The 22,886-nt window shown below is 40.7% G+C and overlaps 1 protein-coding gene and 1 long non-coding RNA gene across 4 annotated transcripts in view; one reads left to right on the top strand and one right to left on the bottom strand.

The window, feature by feature from the left end:
• GNPTAB (N-acetylglucosamine-1-phosphate transferase subunits alpha and beta) overlaps nucleotides 1-18,002 on the top strand; it is a 71,861-nt gene extending 53,859 nt beyond the window's left edge. For both annotated transcript variants that reach the window (XM_072973169.1, XM_072973170.1), the window contains 7 exons: nucleotides 172-391; nucleotides 1,087-1,200; nucleotides 4,228-4,313; nucleotides 4,544-4,642; nucleotides 10,098-10,265; nucleotides 13,620-13,710; nucleotides 15,560-18,002. In XM_072973169.1, coding sequence (XP_072829270.1) covers nucleotides 172-391; nucleotides 1,087-1,200; nucleotides 4,228-4,313; nucleotides 4,544-4,642; nucleotides 10,098-10,265; nucleotides 13,620-13,710; nucleotides 15,560-15,637 — 856 coding nt within the window. In that variant the 3' untranslated portion in view covers nucleotides 15,638-18,002. The remainder of the gene's footprint in view (nucleotides 1-171; nucleotides 392-1,086; nucleotides 1,201-4,227; nucleotides 4,314-4,543; nucleotides 4,643-10,097; nucleotides 10,266-13,619; nucleotides 13,711-15,559) is intronic.
• LOC140700191 (uncharacterized) overlaps nucleotides 11,728-22,886 on the bottom strand; it is a 28,446-nt gene continuing 17,287 nt past the window's right edge. For both annotated transcript variants that reach the window (XR_012078484.1, XR_012078485.1), the window contains exons 2-5: nucleotides 16,219-16,306; nucleotides 14,573-14,646; nucleotides 12,964-13,098; nucleotides 11,728-11,842 (exon numbers count right to left, since the gene is read on the bottom strand). This is a non-coding gene — a long non-coding RNA (uncharacterized lncRNA). The remainder of the gene's footprint in view (nucleotides 11,843-12,963; nucleotides 13,099-14,572; nucleotides 14,647-16,218; nucleotides 16,307-22,886) is intronic.

Consider the following 22,886-nt stretch of genomic DNA (forward strand, 5'->3'; position numbering starts at 1 on the left):
CTTGAACTCTGCGTCTTTGCTGTGCTGCGTTTATGGTCTAACAGTTGATGACTGATGTGTTGAAGGTATTATCTCAATAAATAAGTGGGAAGAAAGATTCTAACTCCACCAATGTTAGGTGCCATATATATTTTAAATATCCAGATCTCATGCTATGTTATGTTTGTACAGGTTCCCTGAAGAATTTGACAAGACATCATTCCACAAAGTGCGCCATTCTGAAGACATGCAGTTTGCCTTCTCTTACTTTTATTATCTCATGAGTGCAGTTCAGCCGCTGAATGTATCTCAAGTTTTTGATGAAGTTGATACAGACCAATCTGGTGTCTTATCAGACAGAGAAATCCGAACGCTGGCTACCAGAATTCATGATCTTCCTTTAAGTTTGCAGGTATTGTAATTTTTTTTCCCCCACTAAACTTGGTGACATTTTAAATGAAACTGTTAATTTTAAATTTGATACTTTCTCTTTTCCCCTACGTACTTCAATGTAATGTAAGTACAAGTGGCTCTTGACATTTAATGAGGGTGTTCACAACTAGTCCATTTTTCATGCCAGAATTAAAATAAAATTTGAAGTTGGTATTTTGTAAGATAACTTTTTTTTTAAGTAATCTTTACTTTTCAGTAGGGATTTCTATTGTATTGTTTGGAGGAGAGGCAGACCATACCTGCGTATAAGATTCTCGTGAAGAGTTCATTTAGGAATTGCAGGTGTGGCTGAGTGGGGGTCTCAGCCAAGCCCCTGCTGCTGCACGGCCGCCTCTGTCGTGGCATCCCCCCATCCCAGGAGTAGGAGACCCACTAAGGGAGAGTGCCACGATGGATCCAACTGCAGGACGTCCCAGCTGGTGGTTCCCTGGACCACCTTGTGTAAAATGGTGCCTCACAGTCCAGTATGCTCTGCTGTGAGACAAAGATGAGTTATTTGTATGGTCTCATTCTGCTCTTCTTGGGGTGTCTTTAATAATCATATAATCAAACCCTCTCTGAAGATAGCACTTCAGTTTTGGTGACTTTAACATTTTTAAAACCACCATCATTAATTGTATATAAAAGGTTTGTCTTTTTATTTTGCTTTGCTAGGATTTAACAGGTCTGGAACACATGTTAATAAATTGTTCAAAAATGCTTCCTGCTAATATCACTCAGCTAAACACCATCCCGCCAACTCAGGAAGCGTACTATGATCCCAATCTGGTGAGTAGCATGGGTTCTTTTATGTAAAACAGAAAGTATATTCTAATTGAGTGTTACATCATTTCTGTATAGCACTTCAGAAACTAGAAGCAGGTTCTATGTTTACAAGTCTTTGGTGGAAATTAGCATGATAATCCAGAATCACTTGACATTTTTCTTTGGAATCTCTTTTCTCCTCCCTGATGGATATTAAGCTAATATTAAGACTAACTTCTTATATTCTATAAGCAGCAACTATTCACTAAAGATGGCAGAAGATAGTTCCAAAGTATTCTCATTGGCTCAGGAGAACAATCTTGAGGCTAAAATATTAACCTAGGAAATATTCGTCAAAAGGAATACATACCATCTTTCATCAAAGCTAAGTTGCTTTGATGCTGGCACTTTCTTGGGTCTTACCAGGAGGGGCAGTGGAGGATCTACACACAGCTGTATTACAGAGTACCCCTTGGCTGAAATGATTGACTGTTGATGGTAAGATGCATTCAGGGTCAGAGAAATGATAAAGTGGGGAAAAAATTGTACATTTAGAATTGATGGGAAAAGGATATAGTACAGCCATTTATGTGATGCTTACAGTTAAATTTTACTGATATATATGGAAAATTGTTTACAAAATAAAATTAGGTGGGGGGAAAATGGGTAGTGCCATATACAAAATATGATTTAAACTATGGAAAACTCCCAAGTAAAAAACTTCACACACAAACCCCAAAAAGTAATGGAGATGACAGTAGGTTAAATCATAGGTAGTTCTTAATATCTTTTTTGCACGTTTCCATATTTTCTCTAATGAATAGGTTTCACTTTCATAACCAGAATAATGTTGTTTCCAAAAATTTACCATCTTGCAAATGTTCAAGCCATATGATTAATTGCAGATAAAATGTTTGCAAATGAATGTAGAGAAGAGTAATAAATCAGTTAAAAATCTGATTCCTGAAAAAGGGAATCACTCATTTAGCACTCATTATACACGTCAGGGACGGTGTTCCTCACCCACGTTCTCAGCGGGCCCTGTGAAGCTCGGGCACGAGGAGGCAGCGTGAGGGGCAGCAGCCGTTGGCGAGAGAGGTCAGCACCACAGCTCTGGGAGCGCACAAACTAGGATTGCTGATTGTGCGTAGGTTAGTTTAGCTTGTGACATGGTTTGGTATAGATACGTGACACTTAAAAGCCAATTCTCTGAATACTCTAAAACTTGAAACTGTGAAATCAGTAAAATTGAGATAAATAGAAGAGTAACACCTGGTGTCAGTCCTAAGCGAGTTTGCTCTAGTAAGATAACAGACATGAATCAGCAGGTAGACAATGAGGCTCTTTCTGGATTGAGGCTTCACGGGAGGCCTCATATGGAGCTGATATGCAGTCCGGCTGATAACCCAACAACAGCTCATCCTGTGGTTTCTTCTGGCGCTTTGGCACAATCCAGGAAGAAATGCTTTGTGAACTCTAGATTGTTGTGCAGACGTTAGTAGTTCTTTACATGGTTTTTTTTTTTTAATTGAAGTACTTGTCAGTTACAGTGTGTCAATTTCTGGTGTACAGCACAGTGTTCCAGCCATGCATATATACATGTATGTTCTTAATGATTAAAAAGGCACATTTGTAACCATAGTAGGTGCTTTTCCTCCCACCATGGAGACTAGAATCAAAGTTTTGGAAAAAATTAGAAATTAGGCTGCATAGGTTAAAGGACATTCTCAGTTGCAAGACCTTTTAAATAATGATACCTCTTTTCTGTTTTCCTAAAATTTGGAGTTACCCCAACAAAGCTAATATAGTCACCTCTAAATCATTCAGAGTATCTTGGTTGAAAATAAATTTCGCTGTCTATGTATTTGTCAAGATAATAAGAGTTCCCATCAGTTATCAGAGATCTGGGCACACCCTTTCTCTAGGAGGGGGACAGAGAGCCGTGAGTCCAGGTTGCCCTGACTTGTCCTTTTTGGTATCTTGGTGGGCAGCCCCAAAGCGTTGGACAGGAGGAAGAAAGGAGCAAGTGTGCTGGGCTCCAACACTGCCCTCTCCATGGCCTCTCTCACTGTCCAGGTCTCTTTGGTCTTCACTTTTTCTTTATGACCACATCATGATTGTGCTGACAGGTTGCTTTAGAAACCGCTGACTTCACCCCAAGGTCCAGGGAGCTTTACTGTGGCACAGCCCCTTTCAGCTCCCTCCAGACTTCTCTTTCACCCTCTGTATTTCCACACCCATCCTTTTGTTTGTCTTTTCTGCTCCATAAACTCTAGGTTCCTGTAAGACTGCAATTACCAGCCCCCTGCACTTACATAGAGCATACAGAAGCATGTTCTAAGGAAGATGATATATGCGTAGAAAAGTTTTTCATCTTGCCCTGTATTTCACAAGCACAACAAAAGGTTATTGACAGATTTTAGGATTTTCTTTTTTTAAAGAAATGTATATATATTTATCCACTAGCTCAGTATTTTTTTTTAATCAAATATTTGGAATGAGGTTTAGAATCAGCAAATATCCTTTGAATGCTAAGGATTAAGTAAAGGGTGCTTTGCTAACAATTATTAGTCTTGAGGCTTATGCAAATAAGCTGTTTTAAAGCATATGTACTAATTATACTGGCAGCATTACTTGAGTTAATTCTTACCCAAGGTGTTGATTGACTTCATTACTGTAATTAAATGTGATTACATGTGGGATAAAGTATTTTCTAATTAGACTATAAGAATGACAGCATGGCTTTGGAATATCATGTAGACAAGTTTATTACATTTTATATTATAATTTTCTCAAACAAAATAAATTTCTAACACTTAATTAACAGATAGTGTATAGCAATGTGTGATTACAATAAAACTTTATTTACAAAAATAGACAATTAGCCTACAGGCCATGGTATGCAGATTTGGTTTTTTAAAATATTGTATTAAAATATTCATCTTGATTATTCAGTCTTTTGGTGCCCCCTTAAATTTTCAATCTGAGGTGAATGTACCACTTGCCTGACCCTAGTCTTGGACTTGATGTAATGTCTGTATTTTCTCACAGCCACCAGTCACTAAAAGTCTAGTAACCAACTGTAAACCAGTAACTGACAAAATCCACAAAGCATATAAGGACAAAAACAAATATAGGTAAGGACTATATACATTTTTCTTTAAGAATAATTATAAGACCATGGTATTTTTATAATTTTATTATAGTTTACCAATTAAACATTCTTTCAAATTTACAGGAGATTGTTTTCTTGAGTAATACAGAAAGATATTGAGGATGTTGAGTATTTTAAAGTTTTATGAAATGTTTTCATTGAAATTTTGTTTTATGTATCCACATAAATCTTTAAGTATGTTTTTATAACTAGGTTTGAAATCATGGGAGAAGAAGAAATTGCTTTCAAGATGATTCGTACCAATGTTTCTCATATAGTTGGCCAGCTGGATGATATAAGAAAAAATCCCAGGTAGTATTAATATTTTTTTAATTTAGAGCATTTTAGGGTCACAGCAAAATTGAACAGAAAGGACAGAGAATTCCCATAACTTTAAAACTTATCTTTAATCATGCAAATAAACACGAAAAAAGGGCAGTGGGTCCAGAGAGAAAGGAGTGACTTATTTCTGTCTAGAGCAGAAAGAAGTACCTGATGGTGGAGGTACTGTTTGAATGAAGAGATGGGAGTTGCGATCGGGGCCCCCCTGCAGAGGGACTTTCTTTTTTTTGGATAGAACGGTGCATAACTGGACATAATGGATAGACAGGTAAAAAGATAGGTGGGTGTGTAGGTGGATGGGGAGGGAGAGAGAGACAAAGAGAGAAAGGAAGGGAAAGAGAGAAACAAAGGTGGATAAGTGGATGGTTGGATAGGTATGTACCTGGGTTTGTAAACTGACAAATGTATTCAAGGATGGGTGGCTGGATGATGGATAGGTGGGTGGATGAGTAGGCACATGGGATGGTGGATGGATTGCAAGGAAGGAAGGAAGATGTGTGGGTGGATGGAGAGACAGAGACGAGGATGGAAGGAAGGAGAGAAAGATGGGTAGGTGGTGAAGAGAGGGAAAGAACGAGAGAAGAAAGAAAAAAGACAGAAAAGTGGTTTGGTGGATGGGGGAGGGAGACAAAGAACGAAAGATTGCTGGTGATTGGATAGGGTGTTATATGGGGTGGTAGATGCATGGATGTAAAGGTTCACAGGTAGAAAGGAAGGGAGGAAAGGGAAGAGAGAGCGAGAAAGAAAGTCTGGTGAGAGGATGAACTGATAGGTAGGTAAAAAGAGATAGATGGATGGGGAAGGGAGGGAGAGAGAAAGGACGGAAGAAAGAAAGATGGGTTGGTGGATGGAAAGGTAGGTACATGGGTTGGTAGATGGATGGACGGTAGGGTTACAGGCAGGGAGGAAGGGAGAGAGAGAATGGTGGATAGTTGGATGGATCGAAGGGAGTTTGGAAGGAAGGAAGAATGAATGAATGAAAGAAAGATGGGTGGTGGGTGGATAGGTAGGTAGATGAGTTGGTATATTGATGGATGGAAGGGTTTATAGGTAGGAAGGAAAGGAGGAAGGGGAGAGCGAGAGAGAGAGAGAAGGAATGGGAGAAAGGAACTGAGAAGAGTAAGGTGGATACGTGGATAGATGGATAGGTACATACCTGGGTTCGAAGATTGATAGATGGATCAAGGGGGGGTGCTGGAGGAAGGGATAGGTCTGCAAACAGATGGGTGGGTGGATGGGGAGGGAGAGAGAGAAGAAGAAAGAAAGATGAGTTGTTGGATGCAAAGGTAGGTACATAGGTTGGTAGATGGAAGGATTGACAGGAAGAGAGGAAGGAAGAGTGAAAGAAAGAGCTTTCTCTCTTTCTTTAAAGACAGATGTGTGGGTGGATGGGGAGAGAGAGGAGGATGGATGAAAGGAAGGAAGAAAGAAAGATGGAATGAAGGAAAGAAAGAAAGGTGGGTAGGTGAATGGGGAAGAGAGAGGGTGAGAAAGAAAGAAAAATGGTTTGGTGGATGGGGAGTGAGGGAGAGAGAAAAGCGAAACGGAGAGACAGAGACAGGAAGAAAAAGAAAGAAAGAAAGAAGGGTTGGTGGATGCAAAGGTAAGTACATGGGTTGGCAGATGGATGGATGGTAGGGTTGACAGGTAGGGAGGAGGGGGAGACAGAAAGGTGAGTAAGTGGATGGATAGATAGGTACATACCAGGGTCCATAGATTGATAGATGGATCGAAGGGTGCGTGGCTGGACGAATGGATTGGTAGGTAGAAAGACAGATAGATGATGGGCGGGTGGATGGGGAGAGAGAGAAGGAGGAGGGAGGGAGGAAGGAAGAATGCAAGAAGGAAAGAAAAAGAAAGAGACAGGAAGGAAGGAAGGAAGGAAAGGTAGGAAAAGGTAGGTAGGTAGGTGGTGGCTGCATACGTAGATAGATGAGTTGGTTGGTAGACGGATGGATGGAAGGGTTTATAGGCTGGGAGGAAGGGAGAGAGAAAGCCAGATAAGTACGTACCTGGGTTCGTAGATTGGTACAGGGTGCGTGGCTGGACGAATGGTTAGGTGGGTGGATCGGGAGAGAGAGAAGTAGGGAGGCATCGAGCGAGGAAGGAAGGATGCAAGAAAGAGAAAGAAAGACGGGGGGTGGGTGGGTAGGTAGGTACATGGGTTGATGGAAGGATTGCAAGGAAGGAAGGAAGGAAGATGTGTGGGTGGATGGAGATACAGAGGAGGATGGAAGGAAGGAGAGAAAGATGGGTAGGTGGTGAAGAGAGGGAAAGAACGAGAGAAGAAAGAAAAAAGACAGAAAAGTGGTTTGGTGGATGGGGGAGGGAGACAAAGAACGAAAGATTGCTGGTGATTGGATAGGGTGTTATATGGGGTGGTAGATGCATGGATGTAAAGGTTCACAGGTAGAAAGGAAGGGAGGAAAGGGAAGAGAGAGCGAGAAAGAAAGTCTGGTGAGAGGATGAACTGATAGGTAGGTAAAAAGAGATGGATGGGGAAGGGAGGGAGAGAGAAAGGACGGAAGAAAGAAAGATGGGTTGGTGGATGGAAAGGTAGGTACATGGGTTGGTAGATGGATGGACGGTAGGGTTACAGGCAGGGAGGAAGGGAGAGAGAGAATGGTGGATAGTTGGATGGATCGGAGGAAGGTTGGAAGGAAGGAAGAATTAATGAAAGATGCGTGGTGGGTGGATAGGTAGGTAGATGAATTGGTAGATAGATGGTGGATGGAAGGGTTACAGGCAGGGAGGAAGGGAGAGAGTACGTTGGATATTGGATATATGGATAGTTAAATATGTTCCTGGGTTTGTAGTTTGGTAGATGGATTGAAGGGTGGCTGCTTGGTGAATGGACAGGTAGGTTTAAAGTACATAGACTGGTGGATTAGGGGAGAGAGAGATAAGGAGGAAGAAAGGAAGATGGGTGGTGGGTGGATAACTAGGTAGATGATTTGTTAGACAGATGTCTGGATGGAAGGGTTTACAGGCAGGAATGAAGGCAGGAAGCGAGAGATAGAAAGGTGGGTAAGTGGATGGATGCATAGATATGGTCCTGGGTTCATAAATTGACAGATGGATTGAAGGGTGGGTGGCTGGATGAATGGATAGGTAGGAAAAAATATAGATAGGTGGGTAGGTTCATTGGAAGGAAAGGAGGGAGATAGAAAGGAAGAAAGAATGAAAGGTGGGTCATTGAATGGGGAGAGCGGAGGAGAAAGAGAGAGGGAAAGAAAGGTGTGTGGTGGATAAGTAGGTAGATGCATTGGTAGATTGATGTATGCAGATGTTTATACGTAGGGAGGAATGGAGAGAGAGAAAGAACGGAAGATAGAGAAAGGTGGATAAGTGGTGGATGGATAGGCACATACCAGGGTTCGTAGATTGATAGATGGATCGAAGGGTGCACGGCTGGACAAATGGATAGGTAGGTAGAAAGATAGATGATGGGTTGATTGGATGGGGAGAGATAGAATGAAGGAGGGAGGAAGGAATATGCAGGATAGAAAGAAAAACAAAGATGGGTGGTGGCTGGATAGGTAGGTAGATGAGTTGGTAGATGGATGATTGAAGGGTGTATAGGTAGAAAGGAAGGGAGGAAGGGGCACAGTGAGAGAAAGATAGGGAGACAAAAAGTTAAGTGAGTTGATGGATTGATAGGTCGGTACCTGGGTTTGTAGATAGATGGATCGAAGTGTGGGGGGCTGGACGATTGGATAGGTAGGTAAAAAGATGGATGGGTGGGTGGATCGGGATGGAGGGAGAGAGAGAGGGAGAGAGAAAGTAGGAATAAAGATGGGCTGGTGGATGCAAAGGTAATTATTATGGGTTGGTAGAAACGTGGATGGATGGAAGGGTTTATAGCAAGAAAGGGAGGTAGTGAGGAAGAAAGAAAAAAAAGATGAGTTGTAGGTGGATGATGAGTTGGTAGTTGGAATGATGGAAGGGGGAGAGAGAGGAAGAAAGGGAGAAAGGATGTGAGAGAGAGTAAGGTGGGTAAGTGGATGGATGGATAGGTTCATACCTTGGTTCGTAGACTGATAGATGGATTGAAGGGTGGGTGGCTGGACAAATGGATAGGTAGGTAAAAAGACAGAGAGAGGGGCGGGTAGATGGGGAGAGCATGAGAAAGAAAGGTGGATAAGTGGATGGATGGATAGGTACGTACCTGAGTTTTTAGATGGACAGGTGGATCGGAGAGTGGGTGGCTGGACGAATGGATGTAAACGTAAATGTTTACTTAAAATGTTACGTAAAAGTAAAGGTTTACTTAACTCTTGAATATTTCCAGCTTGACCTCCTAATGGCGCCCTATTTTGGTAAAATTGTTTACAATCTGCATTTTTTTAGTTTTCAACCTCAGTGGCGAATAGGTAATTTCAGTAGTTTCCCTGAAAAAAACTTGGCATATAAAATTAAATATTTTTCATCTGAGTCTTTTTAATTTAAATTATGATTTTAATTATAAATAATCAGAGATGTAAAATCTGTAGACATTTTAAAGCCATGGTGTTTTTTGTGAAAAGTTTATTCTTGTTTTTTTGTAGGAGGGGCAATCAGGTAGAAATTGGAATTTTAAGAAAAATGAAAATATTTTTTATACTTGTTTAGTATATTCCTAAAATACTTTATTTCCTACAAAATAAATATTTCCCACAAGCCAAGCACCCGACAAACCATAATAATGCTTTGGACCTTTCTGATGGGCCCCCAGTTGTTTAACATTGCTTCTGTGTCCCCTGTATCTCCTGTCAAGTGATAGTGGGATCTGAGGACTTTATTAGACTTGATGAAATTTTTTAAAAAATAAGCTCATCTGTACTTCAAAAGCGGTTTTATCCCTTCCTGTCATTTCAGTGAGCCTTCAATTTAGTGACTCTTGCCTGAAAGGGAACTTGAAAGAAGTAGGGAAGTACCACTGTTGTCCCCTTTTTGCCACAACGCTGGCATCTTACAGCCTGGCTGGAGACGTTAAGAAGTCATCCACCTCCTAGAATCTATAGCTGTAAGGAACCATCTCCATCTCAGTTACATGACTGTTCTTAGTAATGTAACTGTATCAGTTCAGAAAACTAAGTTTTAGGTACTTACTAGTTTTTTCCCTGACTGGTAACGGAAAGCTCCAGTCAGTTAACTACATTTATTGAACACTTAATTGGGGACATGCCAAATAGAAATTAAATTAATTTACTCCCACAGTTAGAAGGCACATTCAACATTATCATCCCTTGTTCTTTCTGTTTTACAGAAGAGGAATATCTAAAGCAAAAGTTTACAGAACATTATTCCCCCAGCGAACCACATCTGTAAATGTAACAACTTGGGACAAGTCCGTGTAAAATATATTTGGAATCCACTCTTCTGGTTTTGTTTGGTTAAGATCATCCTATAGTAACCAATAACCCTGGATCTCTCTTGTTTCTAGGAAGTTCGTTTGCCTAAATGACAACATTGACCATAATCATAAAGATGCCCAGACAGTGAAGGCTGTTCTCAGGGACTTCTATGAATCCATGTTCCCCATACCATCCCAGTTTGAGCTGCCAAGGGAATATCGAAACCGTTTCCTTCATATGCATGAGCTGCAGGAATGGTAAGTTTTCATGTTTCTTACACGTGTGTGTGTGTTTTCAATTTGCTCTAATTCCTTTGTAAAAATACACCTGTTTTTATTGAGATCCCTGCCATCAGAGTGGCTGCCCTGTTTCTTGGGTACCTGCTGTACAGCAGACACTGCGCTGGGCAGAATATTTACTCTTTATAATGAAAGGTACTACTGTCATTGCCACGTCACAGATGAGAACAGAGCAGCAGCAGCTGAGTGATTTGCTCAAGGTGGAGTAGCCCATAAGTGGCAAATACGGCCTGATTCCCAACCCTCTGCACATTCATTCCACTGTATTCCAAAGCTGCTTTATGATGTTTCCTTCTTTTATTTTACTACCGTTTACTCCCAACACTTAATTATAAAGATAATTTTATCTTCTTGCTTAGGGAAATTTGTGACCCCTTGCCTATTCACCATGTAAGGTGCTAGGAATACAGGCAAACCTCGGAGATATTTCAGGTTCAGCTCCAGACTACCACATATCCCAGTGCATGTAAAAGTTATGTTTATATATTATAGTATATTAAGTGTGAAAAAGCATTATATATCTAAAAAACATGTACATACCTTAATTTTAAAATGTTGCTAAAAACTGCTAACCATCATCTGAGCCTTCAGCAAGCTGTAGTAGTAACATCAAAGATCATTGATCATAGATCACCATAACGAATATAACAAGGAAAAAATGTGGGATATTGTCAGAATTATCAAGGTGTAGTACAGAGTTACTAAGTGAGCAAATGCTGTCAGAAAAATAGTGCCGACAGACTTGCTTGACACAAGCCTTTGATTTGTAAGAAATGTGAAATGCCGTGTCTGAGAAATGCAGTAAGGTGAAGTACAGTGCTACAGGAGTCCAGGGCCGAAAGCCGCTAGTTCTGTGAGGGGAAGGTGACATCTGGACTTAGTTTTGAGCTCGGAAAAAGGACCTGTCCAGATAGGAGAGAGTTCCTGGTAGAAGAAATGGCATGTGCAAAGACACAGGGGTATAGAAGAGAGTGCTGTGGAGATGGAGAGGAGAAACTGCCAAGGGCTATATCTGAATTGGACATTTTTCTTTAGGGAATAGGGCTTCCCAGAGAATGTTTTTTAGATATTTGTCATTTGGAAAGATAACAGTAGCATGCGGGTTGGACAGGTGAGGGAAGTGTTTGGAGTGAGGTGGTGTTGTCTGGGAACTGGAGGCAGAGAGACAAGTTGTAAGCATTTCAGTTATCCCCAAAACTGTCAAGCTGTGAACCAGGGAATAGAAAGAAAGCAGTAGATACAATTGGGATCGATTTTAGAGAGAGTTAGCAGACCTTAGCAACTAGAACTCTGGTGTCTTGGGGTTGGGTAAGTGAGACAATTAGCATGTATATTCTAATATCTGTGTATTATTTGTGTATATCTATTTTTATAAGGAGAAGTTATTACTAAATAACTGTCTTCCAGCAATGGCAAGGAATGGCTTGTGACTCACCCTTTTTACTTTCTTTTAGCTTAGGGGAAAAAGATCTTTGGATGGTTCCATCCGTCAACTCCTCAAATCCAGTTTGTGACTAAATTTACCTTCAAGGGCCCTGTTGGATAAGAAAGGAGTGGGTTTAAGAGAGTTTGAGAGGGCTTTGATTTCTGTGGTACAAATGAATCAGGTGCAGGATGTTCTTTGCATCCTAGGGGTTTCTTTTTCCTTGGCCTGCTCAACTTCTGCGTCCTCTCTCCCTGCTGGCCCATCAGCCCCGATCTACTGTCTTGGAACTTTCCTTCTCTTTCCTTTCATGATCCTGCGGTCTTGAGTCCCCTGTCATCTTCCCCCGGTTTCCTACGGTGGCTTTCTTCCTGCTCTTTTCTTGGTAATAGCACCTTATGCATTGTGCAGCAATCTATCTGGTGTGCTTGTCGCTCCTAGGAGACTGTGAGCCCTCTCAAGGGGCAGAGATGGTCTTTTTACTGTCCGAGTCCACTTGCCTCCCTAGTACAGAGTGGGTGCTCAGTGGATGGGTGGCTGAGAGAAGCTCAGTTCACCTCCAGCTATTACTGGGTCTTTGGTTGCTGGGGTAACTCATTAGCTGTATCACAGTCTGTGGCTTTTTAGCTCCTTAACATACATACAGGTTCTGAATGATACCATAGACGTTAGAACTCACTGAGTTGGTTGTGATCCTCTTTACGTAGGAAATACAGGAGGAAGAACAATGTATGGGAGGGTACCATTTTTGCGTATGTGAGTTGAGATAGACACACCCACTGCCAAACAGCTGTGAATGAATGTAGAGCTCTGCAAAGGGGCCTGAATTCGAAAGTTACTAGCATATCTTTAAGCCTTATGTTAAATGCTTAATCTCATAACAAATTATTATTTCCAAATTGCAGATGAGAAAACTGCTGTAATTCCCCTGTTTACCCCCAGTATTCCAGGTCTAGTCCAGTTGATTCCACCCTCAGAATGTCTGCCCCATTGCTTGTTTCTTCCCATCTCACTGCCCTAGTATAGCCCTCATTCTTTTCTCCTGCCCAGATGAACTGGACTGCCTGCCTCTGGTCACCTGCTTGTGACATCCATCCTTTAAGTGGCCACCATTTTCACCTTGATTATGACACACACGTGCACACACGCCCGCTGTATCATCCCCTTTCCCACTAGAGTATTACATCTAAACCCATTGCATGGTTTTCCAGAACAACTGCAGCTCATGCCCACCTGCTTTTCCTTGGCTGAGCATCCCTCCTGCCTCCATGCCAGACTTGATTCGGTTCTGCCGGACCCGGCTTGCAGCTCTCTCTGCTGATGCTCATCTCCTTTCTCAGCCACATGCTTTCCTTCCCCACTTCAAGGCTGAAATGAAGTATCGCCATCTCTGTGGTGCTTTCCTCACTTTGCTGTTTTTCCCCAAGGCTTTGCTTTTAACAGGTATTTCTGCCCATCTTGTGTGATGGCCAGTTGTCTGCACATCAGCGCCTCCCCAGGCTTGCAGATGCTTTAGAGCAGGGACTTCTCCTTATTCACCTCTCTGTATCCACAGGAAGTATTTATGGGCATTTATGAATATGAGTAAATAAAAATGAATGAAAGAGGGCTTTTTTAAAAATTTGTTAAAAATTCTAAATTTTCTTTTGAAGTCTTCGCCCCTGCCTGGGTAACTTTGACTTATTCAAAAATTTACTGTAACAGAAAATTTGAACTCACGCGGGGAATGTATAATTATGTTAACATTTTCAAATTGCCTCTAGACATTGTTTTTGTGTTTTACAACACTGTTTTTGCTAAACTAGCAAATAGTATGTAGTTAGTTTTACTAACTAATGGTGGTGAAACCCTACACACAACTACATATATGCTTTCTTTTCTTTGAACAGGAGGGCATATCGAGATAAACTGAAGTTTTGGACTCATTGTGTGCTAGCAACATTGATTATGTTTACTATATTTTCGTTTTTTGCTGAACAGGTAAGTTACGTATTTTATGTGGATATCAAACAGTATTTCTTGGTATATTAACATCTGAGTTTTTTTTTTAAGAAAAAGAAATTTATGACAAGAAAATTTTTACTTGTTATTTGCTTACCGTTCATATGTCAAATATATTTCATAATATTCAGGCAGCAAACATCTGTTGCCAGTATTCTTTGTACCTGGAGCACCAGAGATTGAATTTTATTCTTCAAGCTAAAACTGGAAAGCTCCACATATTTTTAACCAAAAAACCACCTAGAATCCTCATCTAATATCAGCTTTCTTTCTTTCTTTTAATCTTTTTAAAAGTGACCACAGTGTCTTATCTAGATGCAGACTTCCCGCTGTTCTGTAGCTGACGCCTGGGGTGCTCATGCCGCCCCCCCCACTCAGACTCCCTTTAAGCTGTGGGGTTCTTCCCCTACAGGCACACACACAGCCTCCTCCAGGGGAGGGTCCAGAAATGAGATTATGAGGTAAAAAGAAAGGGATAAGAGAATCCTTGTTAGGCCGCAGTGGGTATGAAATGCTCTGAAGGAAAAGAACAGTGTCTGGCTGACCTCACGTGTGCCCGGCAGGCCACTGCCGACTTGGCCTCCACCCAGGTGACTGAAGTGGAGGCTCTCACGTCGGGGAGCTTATACTGAGTTTACTTACATGGAGGAGGAGGCGGAGGTGGCCTAAAAACTGAGCTTCCTACTGCAGATGGGAGGAAATCCAGGAAGTAAAGGTCTGGTGGGCGAGCAGAACTGCAGTTTAAACCTTCTTCTACTTCCCAGGGGCTAGAAACCTTGCTGTTGTTCCTGGCAGGTAAAAATCTTAGGGAAAAAAAAAATCTTAAAAAGACTGTACCTACTTTTAGAACAGAGGTCCACTGAGGAGCCTGTGAGTCCGCTGTGAGCAAGGAGGGACGCTGGCTGAGAGGAGTAGCTGGCAGCAGTGGAAGGAAACAGGAGAGTCAGTTTTTTTTTTTTTACTAGCAGAGACTAGGGAAGCAGAGAGGCAGGAGAAAGGAGGGAAGAATAAATCGCCTCTCCTGTTTGGCACCCTGCTCCTTAGCTACTGCGATCAAATTCCTTAACTTCTGCCAGGCTCACAAACCCGCCCTGCTGCCTCTTTCCCGGCCCTGGAATCCCAGCTCATCGTCCAGAGGGTGGTGGCTTATGCTTGGGCGAGGCCCTGCTTCCAACTCGAGGTGGAGGAGTAGAAATTGAAACCATAACATATTTTTCTCGTTGAAACTGTCCCATAACGGTGGTCAGATTCTCTATTTCAGATGTGTTGTGAATAAACTAACAGAAATTTTTATCCACATTCTAAGCTACTAAATTACAAATGAAATTCTGTATTTCAACCTAGTGATTGTTGCTATGGTTAAGTATAGAAAAAAATGGTAATAGAATTCTTTTAAAAATATATAAAATCCTAGCTTACATATGTAGTCATTTTCAAACCCAGACACATTATCTTACTGGTTGAATAGTCAGTCTCCTTCAGTAGAAACATGACAAATAGACGTCTTAAAAGTAAGTATCCATGATAATTGCTATATAAAAATCTGTAGTTTTTAATAGGTCTTAAAAATGAAGCTTGGACCAAAATAATTTCAATCTTCATTGGTTTACATACCTTGTGGGCACATACCTAGACATACTGACCCTACAGAGCCAAACAAAATTAGTGGCTGATTTTGTTTTGAGGGGAGGAAATATGGAGGCTTGTCTGCTGTCTGTTTTTATGTATAGAAATAGGACTGGAAATGATTAAGGTCATATGACCCTCAGAAAGTTTAAATTTTAATTCCCCAAGTTGACAAATTTATTTCCTGTCTTTCATCCTTCAGTTAATTGCACTTAAGCGGAAGATATTTCCCAGAAGGAGGATACACAAAGAAGCTAGTCCCGATCAAATCAGGGTATAAAAGATCTTCATTTGAAAATCTACCTCAGCGTCTACTGAGCATTTTAAAACTCGGCATCGCAGAGATGTCTTCACGATGTGATGCTTACCCAGCTCTGCCTGAAGGAGGAAAAACACCCAATACTTGTTTTCTGGACTGAACAGAGCCTACTGACCAGGAATTGCTTAACCAATACACCAAAAACTTGTGTGTTGAGCAGCTGCGGTTTCACTTGTAAAGCATTTGCTCATGTACCTGTCTGTCCTTTTAATGAAAAGGCTCACTGATGAGAGACAGCTGTGGTTGCTATGGGAGCTGAGCAGCTAACTAGATGAGGGCGAGGCCAGCTTGAGTGCTACTGCTAAGAGTCCCCAGTCTTTTGCATTCCAAAGCTTTTTTGCTGTGATTTTTACATTTTTGGGTTTTTTAAGTAGCTACTGAGTTAACTAGTGATCCTTGCTTTTGAAAACAGTGAATTGGGATGTGCTTTTATACGTTATTTAAATAATGCAGCAGTATCACTTCCCATTTGCAATATCTAAATATATCTAAATTATCGATTTTATTAACATTTAAGAGTCTAAATGATCTTAAGCACTTACCATTACGGATGAGCTCAGTGACTGACAGCTTGATACTTTGTCCTTGTTTACTTCAGCCCCTCAGAATACTGTGATTTCATGTGGAGGCCTAATGACAAAGGGCTAGAGTTAAGTACTTGCCAGATGTAATTATGATTTGGAGATGTACATACTCAAACAGAAGTGCCTCATTTTAGAAGTGAGTAATGCTGATGGTACTGGCACATAACAGTGGTGTCTTTTTAAATACTCATCAGTGGATTCCAGTAGCTGTCTCTATCAGTTTCATATAACGCACAGTCAGCAAACATTTTCTGTAAAAAGCCACATAGTAAATATTTGCAGGACACATGTGTCTGTTGCATATTCTTTGTTTAGTTTTTGTTTTTTAACAGTCCTTTAAAAATGTCAAAACCATATCTAACTTGCAGCTGTACAAAAACAGTCTACCAGCTGGATTTGGGATCGTTTGCTGAGCATTGGAATAGAGAATTAGTATTTTTAAGTGTGGGTAAGCCCTGATGTTCAGCCATATTTTATTTATGTGGATTTCTGGAGACCAGATTCCATGAGTCCTTTTTGAACTCTGACAAGTATTTTAGACCATGATCTTAACAGTAGTATTCTTTCAAAACAGCATACATATTTTATAAAAAGAACTTGTAAGTACTGTGTTTGTGCTGTAAGAGTTATGTATTTCAAGAATTGAAGTCTCATAAAAAAATTCATCTGATGCTTTGATTTTTAACCTTTGAGGAGTGAGTTTATTGTTACTCAGATTCAGCAATCACTTGAGTGCATATACAGTATGCCAGGGTCTATCCTGAACACAAGTGAAATTAAGAGGAAAGCAGTATAAAGAAGGGATGGTAATATTACAGACTGGCGAATGTCATTATATGGGGAAAATAAGTTCTAAATGGGATTGATATGGTAAAAATTTAGGGGTTCTCTGTGTATCATTCTTCAAGTGAATAATTCTAGGAAAGTTGGAGAAATGAACATTTGGGTGTGATGCAGATTTCTGTGGTCAGGTGAATATAATCGACACCTTACTTAGAGCTTAGTAGATAACAGGATGAATAGAATCATAGAATATTCATAGAATCATTAGAACAAAGGAACCTCAGAAGTTGATGAGTAGTCAAATGGTCTTCAAGGATTTTTTAAAGCCTCAGAACTAATAGTTCAAGTGAAAGCCTCTGGATGTCGGCCAGTATGGAAAACAGAAAGAAAGCTGCTCATTCCCCAGAGCAGTGCCTCCAGAACTCCCAGGCTTCACAGGCAGAGTTTCAGAGCCCACATCTTATGTGTTATCATCGAGAAAACCAGGACCAGGAAGATCATGTGACTTGTCCAAGGTCTCACAGCCAGTTAGGGGCAGAGCCCAGATTGTCTCCTTCTCCAGTCCCCTGCAGGCTGTGCTGCCTGCCCGGGACACAGTGGCATGTGCAAGTGAATAGCACACTCTCTGCAGTCAGACTTAGGGTGTTCAAGTGCTCGCTCCTAGACTGTTTGCCAAGGTTCGGCTTTCTCTTCTAAAACATGGGAGGCAATACTGGTGTCTACCTCACAGGCTTCCGATGATGATGGAAGAAATGACATACGTAACATACCTAGTACAGTGCCTGGCAAATAGTCCTGCCTGATAAATGTCAGTGGTGAGGATGGTAGAGGAAAGTGTGTGTAAAGGCTTGTTATCCGGGTCAGAGGTGAGGTTTCCAGTGTAGTCTTTAGGGTGAAATTATTACATTGCCTTTAGCTAAGGAAGTGACACATTTTCTAATTAAAAATATTTCTGCCTACTTTTTCTTAGTGGTTATTTTAAAAATTATTTCCACATATACCAAAAAGCATGCAAATAATGACTAACAGATCAAGAGTTTAATAACAGCTCAGATCAGAACATTTAAGGAAGGAGAAGCCCCAATCCCCCCAAATTCTTCCAGAGTGTAGAAAAGAGAAGGAAAACATCCAATTCATCTCTTGAGGTCAACACAACTCCACACCAAAGCCTGATGCAGTTACCACAAGAAAGGAAAACTATAGGCCAGTTTTACCTCCTAAGACGCCCAGATGAAACACTAGTGAGCCAAATTAGTTAATTCCCTGAAGGATCAATACTTTATGATCAGCCAGGTCCACTCAGAAAAAATCTAATCAGTAGGATCAAAGAGAGAAACTGCATGATAATTTTTTTTAAAAAGAAAGCAAGATTCATTGAGATTAAGAAAAATTTAGATAGTCTAGCATAATGCCTTCTGATCCGTCAATAGTTATCAACATCTTGCCACATTTGTTTGCTCTGTATTTCTTTGTTGATGTATTTTAAAGCAAATCCTAGACTTCCTGGAGACAGAAGTAAGGGGGAGGTGAAAGAGACCTCTTCAGGCTAATTGCTCCTCCTGCCCACTTTCCCAGATAACAGCTACATCCTATTGAGCACATTCTGTGTGCTACATGCACAAATCTAACAACCTGCTTAAGGAAAAGGAGGTACAGGAGACAGATACCTGCCAGGACTATGGCTCAACACTGCCCATCCTTGCTCTTCTCTGCGTGTCAGCTTTTCTTCCCACAGTGGGGTTGTGGAAAGTCCTGGCTCACATCCCCCAGTGAGGAGGAAGCTTCTTTTCTGGCTCCAATATAGAAAACCCTGGTGGAGATGAGTTACATAACTGTCTCAGTCTAGATTCTATGGCCAAGGGATGGAGACTTTTATCAAAAAGAAGGGAGAAAGGATGCTGGTCTGACAGAAATACCAGCATCCTGGTGAAACACTCCAGCTTCATAGAACAAAGATTGAGTGCATGTGAAGACCAGGTTTCTGGATTAATTACTCAAGTTTAAGGCAAGCTGCCATATTTGAAAGAAACTGGAAAAATCAAATCTGTTGATTAGAATACAGTGAACCTTATAATTTTCTCATTATTGAAGGGATTCAAAGAAATGTATGTACGGAATCAGTACAATACCTGCCCCATAATAAATGCTCCAGAACCAGTACACAGTTATGGCTGTTATGGTCCACAACTGGTCCCTACTTCTCTTTCTGATCTTCCTTCTGCTTTCCTCCCCTGCCAGTCTCACCCTGGCCACAAATTGTGCCAGCCTCATTGCATTTTCCAAACATTCTGTGTACTTTTATTTCCTTGCAGATGCTGTTCTTACTGTTCGACCTGGCTTTTCCTTCTTACCTGTTAAACTCCTACTCATACCTCCAGGCCCATCACCAATAGTTCATCTACTGAGAAATTTTCTAAAAGACTGGCTATTATCACCTTGAGTCCTTTGAGACTATGACTCAGGAAATAAGGGATATAACATTTAGGCTTTCAAACAACCTTGACAAGGTTCTACAACACTGTTGACTAAAGAAAAAAGTGAGGGAGGGGGATCAAGATGGTGGAGTAAGAGCATGTGGAGCTCACCTCTCCCAAAAGAAAATGTAGATCAAAAATACATCTATGTGTGGAACAATTCTCACAGAAAACTACCTGGAAACTTGCAGAATAACTTCTGTCCACCAAGGCTGCAAGAAGTCTTCCCACATGGTTAGGCTGGACAGGAAGAAAAGCATCAGGTTGAGACCTGTGCCCCTGGGAGGGGACTCAGAGGACAGGGGAAATTGCAAAAGCACTCTTGCCCTGGGGAGTGGGGTCGAGCCACAGACTGGACATCCTACACAGAAGAGAGAAGCAGCTTAGACTCCATTCATAAGTCCATGGGTGTTGGCTTGCCCTCACACAGGGTGGAGAGAGGTCTGCCCTAGTAGCTGCTGTCCTAATGTGCCCCCCAATCTGAACTCAATGAACACCCTGGCTCTGGTCACTCCACACCACAGATTGGCACTGGATCTAGGGCAGCTGGTTCTTGGGAAAACACTTGATCTAGGTGCAAAGGTGGCCCTGGGGGCCTGGGATGTGGTCCAGGTGGGGTAGCAGAGGCCATTGTTGGTGTTTACTCAAACAGTGTCACAGAATTAGCTCAGACTTCTGAGGGCAGCCTGGATTCTCCAATTCTCAATTCTCACAACCACAACACCATGAGCCCCAGCTAAGTGAATACTCTGGCCCTGCCCACTCCATGCCACAACCTTATATTAGATCTGGGACTATCATAAGGGAAAAGATGCAACCTTGGGTTGCGTCAGAGCAGAGCCTTGCTTGCTTCAGCACTCTTCTCCTTTTGAGCAAAGCCCTAGTGTGGGAAGAAGGAAAAACACATACTTAAAGGGAGCAGAGCCAGCTCAAGCCTGACCCTCAGGGCATCCACTTGAGCCACTTGGGAGCAGACCCCACTCCTGCTACTGAGCAGAGAGGAAGTCCTGCAACATACTCTGTGCAGGCTGTAGCCCTGCCAACACCAGCCACACCCCTTATCAAGGTGATAGTAGACAGTACACCCTGGGGAAAGATATGGCTTGCATCCACATCAAATCCAGCCCTCACACCAAGGACACTGGGCACATGCAGTCTACATAGGGATGCTCCCACATAAAAACATGCTTCAGGACCACAATAGATAACTGTTTAACGTAAATTCATAGAAACAGAGAAAGTTAAGTAAAATGAAAAGGCAGAGGAACTATTCTCAATTAAAAGAGCAAGAGAAAACCCCTGGAAAAGTAATGCCACAGAGAATCTACCAGACAATGAATTCGAGAAGTTGGTTATAAAAATGCTAACTGAATTAGGAGAATTGATCTGATCACAAATCATTTTAACAAGGAACTAGAAACTTAAGACTCAATCAAAAATAGATAAATTTCTGAGATAAAAAGCACTCTAGAAGCAATGAGTAGCCAACTACCGTAACAGAAGAACACGTAAGTGATCTGGAAGATTGAATAATGGAAATCAATCAGAAAAGCAGACAGATAAAAAACAAAAACAAAAAAACTAAAGGAACATAAGGTCTATGAGATAATATAACACATGCCAACATTCACATTTATAAAGGTTCCAGAAGGAGAAGAGAGAGGGTATTGAAAATGTACTTGAAGAAATTATACCTGAAAATTCCCAAAGCTAAAGAAGGAAACACATCAAGGTACAGGAAGCACAGAGGGTTCCAAACAAGATGAACCCAAAGAGACCCACACTAAGACACATAATTAAAATGGCAAAAAATAAAGAGAATTCTAAAGGCAACAAGAGAAAAAAAAGAGTCATATTTACAAGGGAGTCCCCACAAGACTTTCAGCTGATCTGTCGGCAGAAACTTTGCAGACCCAAAGGGAGTGACATGATATATTTAAAGTCCTAAAAGGGAAAATCCTGCAACCTAGGATACTTTACCCAGCAAGATTATCATTTAGAATAGAATGAGAGATAACGAATTTCTCAGATAAGCAAAACTTAAAAGAAACCAGCAATACAAATCTACTCTAAATGTTGAAAGTTCTTCTCTGAAAGGGAAAATCCCAATAGGAAAGGCAAATATATAATAAGAATTAAAGATCACTGAAATAAGCCAGTACATAAGTTTAAATTTTAAAAATTGAAAAAGCAACTATAATAAACAGTAAAAGGATGAGCATGAAGATAAAAAAACATGACATCAAAAACAAAATGTGGAGGGGGAGAGTAAAAAATGTAGATCTTTTAGAATTGTATTTGAACTTAAATGATTATCATTTTAGAGCAAGTAGATATAATTATGGGTCAACATATACGAACCCTATGGTAACCACAAATCAAAAACCTACAACAGATTCACAAAAAGCAGGAAGAAAGGAACTCAAGCATACTATGAAAGATAACCATCAAACTACAATGGAAGAAACAAAAAGAATACAGAAGAACTCCCAAAACAACTGGAAAACAAGGAATAAAATGGCAATAAATATATACCTATTAATAATTACTTTAAATGTCAATGGATTAAATGCTACAATCAAAAGACATAGGGTGGCTGATTGGATAAAAAAACAAGACCTTTCAATATGCTTCCTACAAAAGACTCAGGTCAGGGCAAAAGACATACAGACTAAAAGTGAGTGGATGGAAAAAATACTTCATGCAAGTAGAAATGACAACAAAGTGAGGGTAGCAATATTCATATCAAACAATTTTAAACTTTAAAACAAAAGCTATAATGAAGGACAAAGAAGGGCATTATATAATGCTAAAGGGATCAATACAGGAAGAGGATATTATACTTGTTAACATATATGCACCCAATACAGGAGCACCTAGATAGATAAAGCAAATACTAACAAAGGGAGAAATTGGCAGCAAAACAGTAGGAGACTTTACACCCCACTGACATCAACGGACAGACAATCCAGAGAGAAAAATCAATAAGGCAACAGAGGTCTTAAATGATACAATAGACCAATTAGACTTCACTGATATCTACAAGATACTATATCCAAAAAAAGCAGAATACACATTTTTTACTAGTGCATATGCAATGTTCTCCAGGATAGATCACATACTAGGCCACAAAACAAGCCTAACAGATTTAAAAGGATAGAAATTATATCAAGCATTTTTTTCTGATTACAGCAGTATGAAAGTAGGAATCAATTACAGAAAAGAAAAAAGAAAAGAACAAACTAAACCACATGCTAGTAAAAAAGAAAAAAACCAATCGGTTAATGATGAAATCAAAGACGAAATAAGAAAAATACCCCAAGGCAAAAAGAGTGAAAACACAACTTTTCAAAATCTGTACAATACAGC

The sequence above is a fragment of the Vicugna pacos genome, chromosome 12, assembly GCF_048564905.1.
Source record: "Vicugna pacos chromosome 12, VicPac4, whole genome shotgun sequence".
Taxonomy (NCBI): Eukaryota; Metazoa; Chordata; class Mammalia; order Artiodactyla; family Camelidae; genus Vicugna; species Vicugna pacos.